The sequence below is a fragment of the Gavialis gangeticus genome, unplaced genomic scaffold (assembly GCF_001723915.1).
Source record: "Gavialis gangeticus isolate Ggan-Ray unplaced genomic scaffold, GavGan_comp1, whole genome shotgun sequence".
NCBI lineage: Eukaryota > Metazoa > Chordata > Crocodylia > Gavialidae > Gavialis > Gavialis gangeticus.
In genome coordinates, this window is record NW_017728980.1 from 13,776,945 (window position 1) to 13,793,764 (window position 16,820).

At 54.5% G+C, this 16,820-nt stretch overlaps 1 protein-coding gene across 1 annotated transcript in view; it reads right to left on the reverse strand.

Annotated features, from left to right (window-relative positions):
• Window positions 1-6,262: 6,262 nt before the first annotated feature.
• Window positions 6,263-16,820, reverse strand: part of ALG9 (ALG9, alpha-1,2-mannosyltransferase) — a 51,438-nt gene continuing 40,880 nt past the window's right edge. The window contains exons 13-14 of the mRNA XM_019508534.1: window positions 16,359-16,489; window positions 6,263-7,174 (exon numbers count right to left, since the gene is read on the reverse strand). Coding sequence (XP_019364079.1) covers window positions 7,051-7,174; window positions 16,359-16,489 — 255 coding nt within the window. The 3' untranslated portion in view covers window positions 6,263-7,050. The remainder of the gene's footprint in view (window positions 7,175-16,358; window positions 16,490-16,820) is intronic.

A 16,820-nucleotide genomic window follows, 5' to 3' on the forward strand; every position in this document is an offset into this window, starting at 1 on the left:
CTTTCCCTTTCCCCCTGCACCAAGGCTGCATGGGGGAGACGGAGAGAAGCGGAAAAGGATTCACAGCCCAGGCTGGGGAGACAGGAGCATCGCTCCTTCCACTCCCCCGGCGCCCCATCCGCTCGCCAGCACCCGCAGCCGCTTCCCGATTGAGACCTTCCAGCAAACTCACTTCCTCTCCTTGGCACCAGGGAAAAAATGTATGCCCGGGGCTTACTCTCCTTCCCCATTAGGCCACTTGTGTTAGCTCCAGGTGCTGTAGATAATCCCTTCTCAATCACGCCGGTGTCACTCACCGCCCTCCCTGTGCCAGGATCTGGCCAGAGAGGCATTGGTGAGTGGGGAAGGAAGACCATGATCTGTCTACCGTGGCAAGTGGTGCAGAGGAAGCTGAGCCGGCAGCATGAAGGGACCCTGAGCAGGGCTGGGGGCCACTCGATGTTGCTCTAGCTTCCTTCCAGACTCGCCGGAGGAGGGGGACCCAGCTCTGCTCCCTCCCTGCTATGTCACCTGCCTTGGAGCCAGCTCTTTGCAACGGGAGGCCTGGGGCACTCCAAGCCCAAGGCACGCCGGGCACCTTTGGGGGCAAGAGGAGAGCGTCATGCTCCCTCCGCTCTAGTTCCTACGCTGCAGAGGCAGCTGCTCTGTCTCCAGCCTGCGGGATCGTCAGCAAATCCTGGGCTGCCGCCCAGCTGACCACTGGTGCGACTTCCCACCGATAGCAGCTGTGGGGTGCGGCATGTGGGTCGAGAGCGGAGTTAAACATTGCAATAGCAAAGGCAATGGCAGGCAGGGCCCGGGACCAGGGCAACCCCGCTAGTGCAGGGCTTTCCATGTCTGATGGATGGACCCGCAAAGATCCTGAGCCGGTGGGAGCAGGAGTGATGCAGGACTACGAGGCAGCCATTGCAGGAAGAGGGTGTAGGGTGACACAGGATGCTCGGGCCTCTCTGCTCAACAGCCCCCACAAGGCAGGAGTCAGTGATTCAATTAATAACGTAACAAATACATACCTCATTTCCTCCTCCAGGTCCCTGTGCTGGTCAGGAGAAGATGGGAGGTGATGGGGGTAGTGTCCCACACTTCAGGCGCAGCTGAGAGTGATGACAGCAAGAGCGCTGAGCTCAAGGGGAGCATCACCCCGGCTCTCAGTGCATGAGGCGCAGGACAATCCCTGCAAGACCTTGGGGAGGAAAGCATGAGGGCAAAGGAGCAGGGGCTGGGGTGGCTGCGGGGAGAGCATCGCTGTTCTTTATTCCCCATGTTTTGACAGCAGAGAGGCCCCAGCCATGACTGGGCTCTCCGTCAGGCCAGGCCCAGTATCTCCACTGGAGCAGGCCAGCGGTGGGTGAGAGAGACAACAGGGGAGGGCTGGATGGGTGAACAGCCTCCTTTCACCGACGGGCCAAAGTCCTGCCAGGAGGCAGCAGAGGCAGGGAACTGATCCCAGTCATCCCAGTACACATTGTGTTGTAGCATGCTGGGAAGAGCTGGCCCCGGGGTTTGTATGAAATCTCCGATGGCCGCCAACGTCGCAGCAAGCGGCTGATGAGCTGGGCTGGGGACAGCGCGCCCAGGCGGGGAGGCGGCGGCAGCAGCAGGGGCAGGCGCAATCCTCTGGCAAAAGACTCCTTCTTCTTTCCGTGCCAGCCCCCTAGCGCGGAGACAGAGAGAAAATAAGGGATATTTATAAGCAAGCCTGTCTCTAAGGCAGCACTTTCCAAAGGCTAATAATAGGGTTTGGGCTTGCTGGGCTGCATGATTCATGCAGCATTGCACAAAGCAGCTGGGAGGCTCCTGTGGTCCCCAGGGCCTCTCCCGGAGATGATGCACAGTCGGAAGGGGCCCAGGCCAGCTGCAGCCCGGCTCCCTGGCAGCGGGGCGCCGCACGCTCCATCTCCCCTGAGCGGGGTTTTCATTTGCGGGACAGCCTCTCCCGGCGATCACGGCCAGGGAGGTGGGGAGAGGGGGAGTGCCCTGGCGTCAGGCGCTGCACGAACACCAAGTGGAAGATCCTCCATGGCCTCAAGAGTCTCCAGTCTACACAGATGCCCAGAACAAGCGACTGCTGAACACGGGAATGACCCACCAGCCTCCTCTTCTTGCTGCAAGGAAACAAGAGAAGTGCATCGCAGTCTAGCGAGCCGTGCTCGGAGCCGGCCTCCTCCACTGCACGCTTCCCCAGCAGGGTCCATAGCCCTGAGGGAGTGGACACCACTCTCCTCCCACCCTGGGGATCCTGGCGTCTCGTCCCCACGACCAGCCACGAGCCCAGGCTGCCTCCCAAGGCTTGGAGTGCAACCCAGGAGTCCAGGCTCCCGGGCCGGCATCAGCCATGAGCACTTGGTTTCAGCCTCAGCCCTCACACAGCTGCAAGCGCGCTTCAGCCCTCCTCCAGCTGAACATAAGCCCAGCTGCCCTGGCACAAGGACGGGGCCTGGGGGAGCGGAGGGGCTGTGCTGGCTTGGCCTGTTCACTCGCTCTGCTCTTTGCTCCTGCAGAGCCAGGCTGACCCTTCAGCTGCTCTGCAGGCACCGCTGGAGCGTGCAGAGAGGACAGATGGGCCCTGCTAGAGCATCCCCCAGCATGGAGACACGCGCCGAGTCCCCGACCACGCTTGGAGACCACAGGGGGCTGAAATGCACGGCCCAGCAGTGCCCGAAGAACCGGGAGCCTGAGCAAACAGGAGAACAGCACGATTGCAGCCCCTTTGCACCACGGTTCGGATCCCTCCTGCAGCAGCTCCATAAACACCGCCCCCCACCCCAATCCACCACATTGTGCTTGGCACAAAGTGCAATCAAACACTTGGAAAGCTGCTGACTCCAATCTCGGAAGCCCGGCCCCGGGTGCTGGCGAAGGCTGGCGGCAGGCAGAGACGAGCTGGGCTCGCGTTCCTGCAGGGCTGGAGCCAGGAGCTCCATGCTGGCCACGGTGCAGCGGGGAGGGGAGGGGAGCTCCCAGGTGAGGCCCTCTGCCCTGATGAGACAAAGCTGCTGCTTGGAGCATGGGCAGACGGAGCCACAGGTGCTGCTTGTGAGTTTGGGTGATCATTTCTAGATCAGGGCAGACACAGAAGCAAACAAATCCGTAGCATTTGGGGGTTTACCGCTGTACTTGAGGGGCCATGCTACCCATCATCGCAGTGGTGTGAGACCCTGACAGATGCTGGAAGCGCTGGGTCCTGGGCTGCTGCAGGGGCAGCTCGGTGCCCTCTCATTGCAGATACTCCCCTCCCTCAGTCATTAGTCTCATGCTTCACAGCCTGCTCAAGGCAGACCCCAAGGAAACCCCAATACTCACCCTGCCTCCGCTTTGTTCTGCATGAGCTCCACCACGTAGCGTGCCCGCGCCAGGGGATTCCCCAGGAGGGTGCTGGGGAAGAGGCACAGCAATGTGTTCAGAGCAGAGTATAGAAACCGTCAGTTTTGCATAGTGATGCTTGGGCCTTGTCTCTGCTGTCAGAAGCAAATTGCACCCCAGCCTTTTGCATGTAGCTAGGGCTCAGATGCAGCTCCCTCAAAGGCGGATTGATCAGACTGGGAGCAATGGTTGGAAATGGCTGTCCCTGCAACCAGAGGTCACTGGGACTTAGAAATGCTTACAGTGTGTGCATGCGAGTGTGCAGCTGGGTGCGCGGGGTCATACATGCACGTGTGTGTGAAACTCAGCACATATGTTTGAAGGAGAAGCAAGACTGCACCTCTGCAGGGCAATGACTCCCATCAATCAGGGTCCCGAAAAAATGGAATTTAACCCAGAATAAGAAAGGGCGGTGAAACCAGAGTAATTTAAAACAGGGGTTTATTAGACTATCTTTCCACAGTGAACACGAAAGGGAAGGTGGCAACACAGGTAGGGCAGTGAGACAAGCGGCACCACAGAGAAGGGCTTGCTGGGCTCTTCCTAGCTGCAGCCCGTGTTTCTTTATTTCATGGATAAGTGGAAACCTGGAGGGAAGCAGACAGCTGGTTGGGTTTCAAGTCACATGTGCGCCCTCATGGGGCACAGGAGACCCCAGTTACGCCAAGGTAAACGCTCTGGGTGGAAAGCACGTTAAAAACACTCACGGGAGCATGACACACGCACTGCAGGGCTGACTGGTGACATGAGTTTCATCAGAAACTGAGCCCGGACCCTGAAGTCACTCGTTTCCTGTGCAGGCTGCTGCTCTGAAAAGGGAAATTCCAGTGTCACCCCAAAGGCTGTAGCAAAGCAGACACCGCTTGTGCCAGGATGAAATGCCTGCTCTGCAGGGGACCTGCCCAAGACAGATGCAGGGCTGACACCTCCCATGGGCTCTCCAAGCAGGCCTCTGGCTAATGCTGTTCCTTTGCATGGGGGAGAATTTCATCTCAGCCTGTACAACCTTGCATGATTAATCCAGGCAACAAGGTACCGACAGGAACATGCCCTTCCCACAGTTCACATTTTTCCAACCTTTGTTTTGCATTCAATAGAGTAAATCTTCCTTAAGGATGTGCAAAAAGGAAGAAAAGCACTTGTCCCTGTTATGCCCAGCTGCCCCCTCCCTGCCTTTGGCTCACCCGTTGTTTCCACTTGGGGTCCTATTCCACTTGGGGTCCTATTTGCCATCCTTCTCCCGGACGGGTGCTAGACACCCAGTAGACTCTGCTGCAGACTGCTGGCACAGTTGTCAACATCACTAAAGACGTATCCTCCGGGGAACAGGCTTGTCCAAATACGCTGTAAGGCTAAATTGGAGCTGGAAGACTTCTCCCAGGAGGAACGATCTCTGCGAGCACAAGATTACATAGGAAACAGAGATGGGGGCACCCTCTTCTCTCAGCCTTCACCAAGGGATATGGGGCTTTTAGGGAGAATGGAAACCTTAATGCCAGCCCTGCGGCATAGAGCTGATGTATGGACCAGTCTGCTTTCCTCCTCACCCAGCCACAAGCACTCAACCTGCATAAGAGACTAGGGGGAGATTTGACAGTGCAGCTCACTGTGTCACGTAGCAGAAGCAGGCGATTCACTGGTCCCACAGACCTGGCTCCCCAGGGACCACGGATCAACAGCACCTGGCTAAAGTGTTTCCCACATGACTTGGTATTTTGGTGCCCAACCCAAAACACCTTAAAGAAGCCCCATTCCTAGAGCACGCCAAGCACCGTACACACCACGCTGTCCTGTCTGGGGACACAGCAAGGTGGTCATCAGCCCCATGACCTGGTAAACACACACAAGGAATGAGAACCGAGCAAAGCAAACACATCTCCCCCGGGGGGTGGATGGGGCTGAGCAAAGACAAGTTCAAGGCCAGCTGCAGGGGCTGAAACTCCAGGACATGCTCATGCTACTTAGACCATCTTCACCTGGGGAACTGGTAGATTAGTCACCGTAAAGTCTCAAATCCCAGGCCTGTTGGGACACCAACTTCCTTGCCTGGTATTTTAAGATGGGATTTAAAAGCAGGAGGGCACCCGGCCCTACACCTGCTCCCTCACACTGGGATTTCACCTGCCCGGTGAAGGGCTCTCTGCCAGGGCCCCAGCTCCGCTCTCCTCTACTAAGGTCATTTTCCAGGTTAAAGCCATGCACGGTTCCCTTCCCAGCTACTGCTCTGACCTAATAGCATCACATTAAATCACAGCCTCAGTGCTGCAGCCTGCCCTTCTGACCCTGTGACAACAGCCCGCTCAGCTGCTAATCTGCCTAGAGGCCTCTCTGCCCCGGCTGTCTCCTCCATGGACCAGTGTGCACGGACCTGTTTGTGACACTTTCCTACACCCCACTGGGCCAGTGACGGGCCGGCCTGCTTCAGCATCCCATGAGCACGCACCAGGCAATCCTACTCACAGCCCTTCCCCAAGCCCCATCTCACTTGCTGGCTCTTGCATGCATGCTATTCCTGTAACTTCTCCTCCCAGCACAAGGCACAGCACTCAGGGACTATTCTGGCCACAAACCGACCCTCGCAACGGGTGGCAAGTATGGCACAGGATTTGTGTGGTCCCTCTGGGCAGAGAGGAGCATTTCCCACCTTCCCTCCCGTCTGCTTTCTGCAATTTTCTAGGAGACTGATGTAAACGTCGTTTCTAATCTGGCTCGTAAGGCAGGACATGGCTGTAAAACCTGGATGCAATTAAGTACGGCATCAATCTGGGGAGTCTTTGCCAAAGTGGACTGCTAAGGAAGCTGGTACCTCATTGAGCTGGGAAATCGCATCACAGAAATCATCCTTTTGTCCCCGGTGCCGTTTCCAGTCGTTTTACACATAAGAGACCAGGATTCAAAGGATATCATACATTCTTTACAAATAATCAACAACAATAAATAAAATAAACAAAGCCCCTGGTCATTTTAGGACGTTGAGGACAAGAAATGAGTCAAATGGAGCTCAAAGAAAAGCAAACCAGAACCTGGGAAAAGGCAGAATTTGCAGTCACAGTTTTTGCTTTTTGCTCCAAAGTGCAAGTGTTTCCTTGGACCATGCTCTCCTGGGCTCCTAGCACCCCTTCTCTATGGGATGAGATGAACTGTCCTGGTGACAGAGATTCTCTGTGTTTAAGAATCAGTGTCTCTGCTGTGGTCTCTTTTTTATGTGCTAATGTCTGAAAATAGTTTGGAGGAGTAGGCAAGCAGTTATTAAGTAGATGAGGACTACTGAGAAAGAGAGATGGCAAGGGAGAGAGAAGAGGCTCTGGATTTTCTTGGTAGCAAACTGTATCCTGGAGCACAGCTGAACACAGTCGCATCTTGTTGCTGTAGTTGTTTCTCTTCTCTAGCCCAATAAGCCATGATGCAGGCAGCAGCGGGGATAATGTGTATTCGTAGGTGGCTGCAGGATTTTCAAACGGCTTCTTACCAACGTGTTCTGGAAACAGAGTGTGTAGGCAGAGCGGAGACCTGACACCACGAACCGAGCAGATGATGTACCCTTTGCAGCTGGAGGCTCGCAGAGTGAAATCACTGGGGAGATCTTTATTATTGAATCTTACAAGCACATTTTTTCTAAAGGGGGATTTTGGGAAGGTGTAAGCAGCTGGCCAGCAATGAGCCTTTTTTGGTTCACTGGGTGCATTGCTAACCTCCTATCTTCTTCCTGGCTTGCTTTGACCTCCGGGGCTTGAGGATGGTGTAGTTTGCGTATGACGTGTGCTGTTCGGACAGGAAAGGGATGTAGAACGCACGCAGCAACTTGGAGGATCTAAAAGCCAAAGGGAAACAGAAGGTGGGCACAGTGGTAGGCACAGGCAAAGGGACACAGAAAGACTGATGGTGCTTGGGACGGGACACGGGCTGCAGACCTCGCGACAGTCATGTGGGGAACAGCAATGACAGAGGCACGATAAGCTCCACTCTGCCTTCCTCGCATCAGCCAAAACGTAGGGTGGGCAAGCACCTCAGGGGGCTTCATGTGTGAGCCCAGCAAGGAGGAGAAACCCCTTGAGCTCTTACCACTTTTGCCTACAGCCAGAGCTGTTGTGTCAGGACGGCCAGCCCCAGTGCAGCCCTCCCTGTCAGTCCACAACATTTCCCCCCATCATCCTGTCGTATAAGTCGGGGGCTATGCTTACGAAAAGCAATGTACTTCCAGATGTTATGGGCCCAGGGGCAGTCAGCACAGCCCTGGCGGGGCCTCTGGTGCAATAAGGGGACACAGCTTCAAAACTCCCACCCAGCCCCAAGCTGCGCCGAGTGCAACAGAGAAGCGGGTCCACACGCAGCTTTGCCATGCTCCTCACTCTAGGATGCAACCTGCTCTCCCCTCCACCTCTCTCCAGCAGCAAAAAGCAACCCACAAGCTCTATGGGTTTGGCACACTGCTGTTCTGCTGAGCATCTCGCATGAGGGAAGAGAGGAACCGCCCTCAGCCCTGGTAGAGAGGACGCGTGGCAGGCTGTCAATCTTCCCTGGGTTGCCCACCCCGTGACCCTCCAGGGCTGGAAGCTAGTGTTTAACAGCATTTTGCCACAATTGGACCAATTCGGGTACTTATGTGTGACAGGCTCGATGGCGGCAGCAAATTAGCACTCTTTTGTTTGGCTGCTAATTGCCAGAGCGCTGCTAGCTTGGTACATTTTAAGCGCGTGAATTCTTCTGCTGAGCAGATCGTATTAATTCCGTCTCTAAATACGGAGTGCAAAAATAAGATAATTTCCTTCAGCCTCGGCTCTGAAGCTGCCACTGAAAAGGTAAGCGATACTTAGCAATTTCTAGACATTGGTGGCGGGGCACAGGGCCTTTTTATTCCAAACATGGGAGCTAATTTTAAGCCTTTATCTCTTTCGGATTACATTTGCTGGGAAATTACCAGCTCTGATAGAGGTAAAACTCGTGCCAGCCATGCAAACATCTTCCAGGAAACGAAAGGCTGGAGAGGCAGCAGGACTGGTCAAATCTCTGGGCTGCGACGTGCTGAGAGGCCAGAGACAGAAAACAGAATCCCAGGCGTGAGCGCTCTGCTCAGGCCGGAGATGCTCTGTGATTCGGGCAGGTTGCAGATAGCGCAGGGGAGACTGGAGTCATGTGCAATCCAACTGTGCCAGGCAGCCTAATTAAAGGGGAAGTTACTGGGCCTTGATTGCTTTCTATATAGCCACCTCAAGGCGTATTTCTAAAGCAAAGACGCAGCCTAAAGACAAAGGCAGGAACTGCCATTGTGAGCACTGGCTCTGCGTGGACTACACTGGCGCACAGGAAAACGGCACGGCTGGGTATCAAGCTGAGACTGGCTGCCTCCCGAGTCCCTGCAGCTTGCTACCGGGAAAGCCTGGTGCGCCGTGACTTGTTTGTTCCTAGAGTCGGGTTCGGGGCACCTCTGTGCAAACACATCGCAAAGGATGTTTCTTGCCCTCGAAGAGTTTACAGCCCAAAGAGATGAAGGGCTGGGGGAAGTATCATGCTTTCCATACGACTGAGGCATGAAGACCCAGTGACTGGTCCCAGAGGCAGAGGTGACCGCCTGCAGCTTTCCCAAGGCTCCACCCTCACCCCAAGACCATGCATCCTCTCAACACCAAGCAGCACCTGCAAGCCCAGGGCCTGCATTTTGGGCTGTGACATGCTGAGGAATTCCCTCCAGAGAACAAAACTCTGTGCACATCCTGGAACAACATTCAGAGCCTTTACCAGTCGCACGGCACCCAGGATGTTCCCCGAAGTAAAAGAGCAGTTGCAAATCACACTGCCCTGTGAATGCTGAAGTGCTCAGACCTGGGCCCACTCAGTGAAAGCAGGCAGCAAGAAGCAATGGCAGCCCCTGGAAAGAGGAGCTTGTACCCTTCCATCTCTGCACCTTGGAGCTAACAGACACGGCCTCATCGCTGAGCCCCATGGGCCCTGCAGTTCTCCCTGTTGCCCCAGTCCTAGCATCACAGAGCTTGCTGTGCACACAGGCTGAGCCTGTGGCTCTGCAGTGAGAGGCTTATTCTCACTTCATTTCACGTTGGAGAGCAGCGTGGAGCTGTTCTGGAGCTTGTGAAAAAACAGGACCATGAATAATGAGAGCAAGGAAGCCGGCGTGCTATGCGAGGAGGGCGGCAGAATGTGTGCAGGGACTGAGCACCAGGCCTGGGCAGGGAAGGAGAACAGCTTGTGTTTGAGGGAGGTCATCTGTTTAATTTGCCGAAGGTGGCACCCAGGGCTGTGTGGCAGAGTCGGAGCGTGCAGACTGCACGGCGAAACTGCCTCAAATTACCCCATCCAGAGAGACATCACGCTGACAACAGAGCCCTCTCCCTCCTCTCCGACTTGGAGCTGTCTTGCCAGTGCTGCGTGAGCCGCTGGCAAGCTGGTAACAGAGGAGCTGATTTTTTGAAGCCACGGCACTTAATAGCCGAAATCCCCAATGAGGCTGCAATTAGCGCTGGCGTGTCCCAGAGACATGCAGAAACGCCATTAGCATGTCCCCAGCTCCCATCCCTTCCACCTGTTCACCCACAGCACTCCTTGTGCTGCGTCTTATGCTCTAGACGTGTTAAGCATATGGCCAGCACATGTGACGCAGCCCACATGATGTGCCCCTGTGGTCTCAGCTGCACAATCCAGCAACCACTGAAACACACTGCTAGCACTCACGGTGAGGAAGAAAAGCCCCGAAGATGGCCAGCCCTGACTCTGAAAGTAAGCCTCCTCTACAGGAGCTTGGCACCCAGCCACTGGGGTTTTTCAGTCGGGGCTACGGGGTGCCTAACACTCGTTTGCTAATGAGACTGCTGCCTCTGCAGGGCTATTGTAGATCTTATCAACAGGATTAAGACAGCTGGAAAGGAAAGAATTCACACCAACTCCAATTATCCAGCCTGAGGACCCAAGTAAACCAAAGACAGGCATCCTAAAACTAAAAACAGCTCTGACACCAGAGACATCACAGCTCAGCTCTTAGGAGGTGATCCCCCCCCAGGTACACTTGCCTCTTTAGTCCACTTGCTTTCACAAGGCAGGTGCTGGCACCAGTGCATCTGGCACTCAGGAACTGAGCTTCCATACTTATTCAGCAGCAGCCAGTTTCTAGCAGAAGAGATGCATCTCATTTTGGTCCTACTGGGCACTGAGGCACAAGGCTGCTCTGTGCTAGGCTGCTCCATAGGCAACGGTGAGTCTTGGAGGGTTGCGAGCAGTGGTGGGAGATGAATCTTTCTCACTTGCAGCCTAATCCAGGGCAGACTTTGCAACCCAAGACACTACGTGACATACAAAGAGGTGGAGAAACACACGACGCTGAACAGATGGGATTTTCATAGTTTCTTCTGTATTTGTACTCTTGGAGTGTATGTAATCTTGACCAGCAGAGAGCATTGCTTCATGGGCTTCATCGAGCCAGCTTGAGAACTATGAAGTGGAGGTGAAAGGGTCTAATCCAATGCTTGCTTGGAGGCTATGCAATTCTTCCATTGATTTCAACGTGCATGAGAGTAGGAGCAAAGGGAATGGGGCTCTGTGCATGCCCAAAGCCCCTCCTTCTGGGAGAGAGAGCTAGATGCACTTCAGGAAATAAAGAGGTACTTCTCCCTGCATCTTGCAGCCTCAATTCTTCACCCTGCCAAATGTCCAAGTGCCACCAGAGATACTGAAGGACACACTAGGGGAGAGAGGAGACAGCGGAGGGAGCAGGAGCCAGGATAAGCTGCCACCATTCGGACTCTGTCTGAGTGAATAAATTCCACCCTGCTCACGAGCCTGACTTAATCAGAGATTTGGTTATTTAAAAAGAAAAAATCATTCTAGCCAACAGAAAGCAGAGCACGGCATGATGGCAGGAGCCTGAGTCTCTTATCAACTCAGGATATTTTAGCAGGGTGAGGATATTTTAGCAGGAAGGGGGGTGGATCGTTAATCTTGCATTAAGAATATTTTACGATGGAAACCACAAGGGCAAGAGTGCAAGTGCCTGGGGCTAGCAGATGCCTCAGCCTAAAGAGCTGGAAAATATGCGCTCCTCAGTGGGGAGCTGTAATATATTTCCCTTTCTCCATGCCAGAACTGGAGCGCTCAGCCAATATAGAATTAAATGGACCTGGACAACGCAGCTGCCTGAGAAGCGTAATTAGCTGGTGGCTGGGAGCTCTCTCTAATTCAATTAGCAGCGCCGTTTATCAGAGCCAGCTGAGATTTCCATTTGCGCTCGCTGACGTCAGTGCGAGACTCGCAGCGAGTCCCAGAAGCCTCCAGTTCAGCAGGAGCGAATTGAGCTGCTGGGGTCATTTATTTTTGAAGCGTTAAGAGCTGGAGTTTGGAGGGGGAGTGGGGCAGGAATGAATGCACTTTGCTCCGCAGCCCCCTCCTGCAAACCTGTATCCGGAGCCAACTCCTGCATGCCTCACAGCTCCTCTGGAGGTGCTGGTGCTCCGGGGTTGCGGGGTTTTTTAGCTGCATTTTAATGGGGCCTTTGACACTTACTTCATGGTTTGCAGGGGGCACTTTGGAATCGTCTGTGTGGAAGCAGGTGCCGGCTTCGATCCGCACGTCATCCTGCCAGGCTGAGGGCAGCGATTAGGGCTGATGGAAGCCAGCCAGGTCTTTAAAGGCTGTGCCTTCTCTGACCCCATGCACACATCTCTACGCAGGTCTCTGCAGAGGGGCCTTTCCCCACACCTGCCTGCACTGCACATGGCCTTGCAAGGTTCTGCAGCGGAGACATCTCCTCTCTGGACTGTCCATGAGCCAACCAGCCTGCTGGAGACTATTTGTTTTTATCAGCTAATATTCTGACACCCAAGGGAGTCCAAGCAGTTAGCCAGCCCCTTCCAGAGAGACTGACCAGCCCAGCCAGTTTTCCAAGCTAACAGTGCTGGAGACCCTGAGACCTTCACCAGCTCTCCAGGGCAGAGTGGCAAAAGGGTGACATCAAGCTTTTTGCAGGGGCCATTCAATTAACCTGCCGGAGGTCCCCTCTCCTGCCTGTCATGGATCCTCCTATGTAGCTGGGTTCCCAGACCCATAATCATCTTCTTGACTACCGAGGGGAACGCCATGTCCTTGTCTTCACAGCAGGGATTTCCATTGCTTCTGCCACTAAGGAAGATGCTGGGTCCCAAGGCAACAGGCCGGTGTGATCTGTTGCACTGACCCACTCAGCACTAATCCACAGGTCTGGCTAGACAACCTGTCCCACATCTCTGGAACTGTCCTTGGGGAGATGCTCCGAGATGCCTGCAAATATGCTTCCACCCAGAAGGGAGAAAGTGGGGGAGAAGAGACTCCCTTTAAAGCTCCAGTTTGCTCTGCAAACATTGGGGTGCTCAGGAAGACAGGCATACTGTGTCCAGCGCCAGACACAGGGGACAGGTGAAGGAAAGGCCTGGTGGGTCAACAGAGCCCCGGGGACACAGACACACCCCATCAGCGCCTGCCTTTGCACGAGGTGGATGCAGAAAGCAGTAGCAGAGCCGTGTAAGGCGGCGACAACTGGGCTGGCAGTGCAGCAGGGACGCACCCTCTCAGGCAGATTCCACTCCTGTCGGAGAGATCTGCAGCCTTCTGTTAGCAATTAGCTCAGCAGTCAGCTGGTGATTGATTGCAACACTCCTGTTCTGCTCTTCCCTGGGGAACTGTCAGAGGCGGCTTATCTTATACAAAGAGCAATTATATCACATTCCAAAAAACCCCAAACTGCCTTATCTTGGAGATGATGCAACCTGTCCAGCTAGGTCTTGCGCTGCCCCCCATCCTGCCTGCTCAGGCCCCCAGATGGTGTGGATTGCTGCGACTGCCATAATGGTCAGGGCAAGGCCTGTTATTGTGTTTGTTTTTGAGTGTGTGCGCGCAGCACCTGGCACAGGGGGCCACGCTGTGCAATACGAACAACAGCTTAAAGGGAGAAAAGGCATTTATCTTCCCCATGAGGGAGGGAAGGATTACTAGGCAGGGAACTGAGGCATGGAGCATCTAAGTGACACGCCCCAAGGCAGGCAGGACGTCTGGGGCTGAGCAAGGACTTGAACCCGGGCCTCCCAAGCTAGCTCCCTCTGGCCTGGTCCCTTCTTCTGTTACAACCCTGACACATGGGGAAGCTGAGGCAGCAGCAGACCAAAGAGAGCACCCGGGAAAGCATCTCCTAAGGGCCAGGGCTGCTATGGGCAGGGCAGCCCAAAGGATTCTTGCCTCTAAGGAGGTACAAAGTGGCTTCAGACACAAATAACTGGTGTGCTTTGCAGAGGGAGAAGAGAATAGAGCAGATAAAGGCTCACAGGCCACATTCATCACCCCGTGAGCCAGGGTTTGCAGCAGACATGCAGCTCACACCTGACCCAAGCTCTGTCCTCGGCTGCAGGCATCGCCTCCTTAGACTGAGTGGTGACCTTGCTGTACCAGGGGCTCTGTCACTCGGAGGTGCCTGTGAAGGCTTCAGACCTTCACCGTTACCGATGAGCGTGTGATTCATTCTGGGGGGCCAGCGACAGAGGTGAGCCTGCCTGCTGCTGCCCTCCCATGCCCCTGAAGGAAAGCTGCCCTGTATGAGCACAGGCCCATGCCCCACCTCATCTGCACCCTACCCTCTGGCCGGAGCCCACGGCAGCCCTGCACCCACTGCTTCGGCGGCCTGGCAGCGCAGTGTGGCACATCTCGAACCCTGCCAGTGATCAAGGTGCACAGCAAGCATGCAAATCAGACCTGCTGCTATGGCAACCTGGCCTGCTCCGCCATGAAGGCACCGCAGCTCCTTCCTGCTCACGCTGGGAGGTGCTGATAGGAGCAGCACAGAGAATGTCAATGCGCACGAGCCCGAGGAGGAGGAAGGAGGCTGCCCAGAGAAGCAAGCGGGGCCGAGAGGCTGGCTGGCTGCATGCTCCCGTCTCCTCCTCAACGCAATGAGCTCTATAGAGGCCACACAGTCCTTTGTTAAAGGGTAAGGGATGCTAGAAAAAAAATGCCCCCATTCCCATCCTGCTTTTCTGTTTTGCAACTCAAGAACACTCTGCCCTGTTCTCCCTCATTGTGTGCCTGAGATTGATCCCCCGTGGTTCCCAAGACCTCCCTGGGGCTGCCGTTCCCCTGGGAACATCACAAGCAGCTGCGTGAGCAAGAGATGCTGCCACGGTTGTGACTGCCACTCCCAGTGGAAGCAGCCCCCTGCTCTTGCCCTGGGCATTGGCTAGAAGAGAGCAGCTGTAAGCACCGTGCCCATCACAGAGCCTCTCATGAGTCTGATGCACAGAGGGCTCGGCTGGGGGCAGGTGAAAGCAGAGGGCTGGCGGGTTTGGGTGGTGGCTGGCCGGAGGGGAGGGAGCCGCTTTTTGCTGGGAGCAGGAAAATAGCAAAAGCTTGACCTGCCCTGGCTCCCAGCAAGAGCAGCTGGCTGAGCAGAGCTGGCATGCTCCTGTCTCCAGCTGATGGACTCCAGGGCTGCGGCTGTCACGGGTAAATGAGTGCCAGGCAGGGAAGAGGCACATTTCACTTGCCTTGAGAAGGGTCTGTCTGGCCTGTCCGAGAAGGGAGAATTTGACTGCTGGCTTTGTCCAAGTGAGCGGCGCCAGTCATGGGTCAGAGCAAGCTTCGAGTCCTTTGGGCTCTTACTTGACAGGCTTTATAGTGTGCGGTGGAGTTCAAGCCTTTGCAGAGTGCTCCCAACAGCTGCCAGCCCCCAGCTGAGGGCAGGAGGAAGTGCTCTGATTGACATCTGCTTATTCTGTGACTGCACCAAAATAAGCATCCCCCTTTGGAGATAAGTGGGAAGATGGAACAAATACTGGCAAAAAAAGCCCCTGCAAGGCACCATAGGGCAGGCAGTGTGATGCTCACGTACAACACCGAATACAGCAGGTCCTGAGCTTAGCTGAGGCCTCTGATGCTGCAACAAGCATCAGTCACAAAAAGCCCGGTGCTCCAGAGATGCCTGTGACAAGCACAGCCCTCGAGTGATCATTCGCTTACCTTTACTTCCACTGCACAGCCTGATGTGGCAGGGCCCACCCCAGAAAGTGCTCTCAGCTAATAATATCCTGGGATATTTATTTGGGTCTGGTCCAGCACCTCTCACCAACTTCACAGGGCTTTAGAGTGGGCCAAAAAAAGTTTATCTGCCCAATGGAGAAAAGCAAGACAGAACAGCTCTCAATCACCTAACAAGGTCCATGCAAGCAGGGAGGTGGCCAGTGCAGGGAAGAAGAGGGAAGCAAGAAAAGTTATGTGGAAGACTCCAGCACCGATACGTCAGTGAGGCAGAGGCAGCTCACAAAATACCTTGCCAAGAAGCCAAGCAAAACTGCTTCTCTCAGCTGGCCAGGAAGGCAGGGGTTGCAGTGGGATATGCACTTTAGCACAGTTTCCTGTCACTTGAGACCTTGCATTAGTTTTTGGAAAACCTCAGTTAATCTTATACCCTGTGCTGAAACCTGTCTTGCTGGAGCATGCTCAGATGGGGGAGAGTGCAGAACTGGGGGGCTCTTTTTGAGGATCTTACACAACTTCTTTCTCCCTAGCATGACAGCCACCCTACAACAGCTGTAAAACCCAGAGCTGGGGGCCACAACCCAGGCATTGCTGTCTTTATGCTATTTCAAACTCTGCAAAACAGCATGGCATTTGAGGAGCATTAATTTCTCTTCTTCCCAACAACTTTACCCCTTCTGGGTCAAAGAACGAAATATGACTTCATCCAAAGGTATACAGGGACCTTGCCCTTTCAGGTTCAGTTTTACCCCTCTGGGGAGTTTCACTGCATAGAGCAATGCTGGTTAAGAGCGTTAAAGTCTACTAGCGTGATGTGTACCAACCTGTGCCCAGAAAGGGGCCTATCAGAAAAGGAGCATCTTAAGTTCACAACAGCTCTTGTATCTCCCCTCTCAGGACATGGCCAACGTCCTTTCAAAGGCAGAAGTTCAAACAGAATGAGCCTCCACCCCCCAACCCCAGGCTGGTCTTCTTCCCCGAGCATGTACAAAGCTTACCTAGAAGCATCTAGGAAGGGTTTGTAGGCAATGGTGACCCATTCTTCCTTGTTAGAGGAGTATCTTGGTTCCCTTAGTGTTTCAGTGGCTGCATCCAAGTCCACCAGGTAATGGCACTTGGAGATGTCAATCTGCAGAGAGAAAGGACACCTTGTTTTTTTATGTCCTATGAGGCATCCTTCTCTTCCTGGCCAGGACCGGTGTGGGACGCAGACCCAATTACTCCCTGTTGCCCCAGAAGTGGCTGCACTGAGCAGTAGATGAAAAAAACCTGGTCAAGTGTTTTGAATACTTGCAGGTGGAAGGCTCTGTAAGACACTCTTACTGCTACTGCTTCCACAGCAGCTTCTGCAGAGCACCTCCACAACTGGTATCACGGATGACAGCTAACGAAGCTGAACACCTCCCCTCCGGTGCTCTTATTACGGTAACACAGCTTAAGGCAAGCAATGGAGCTCAAGG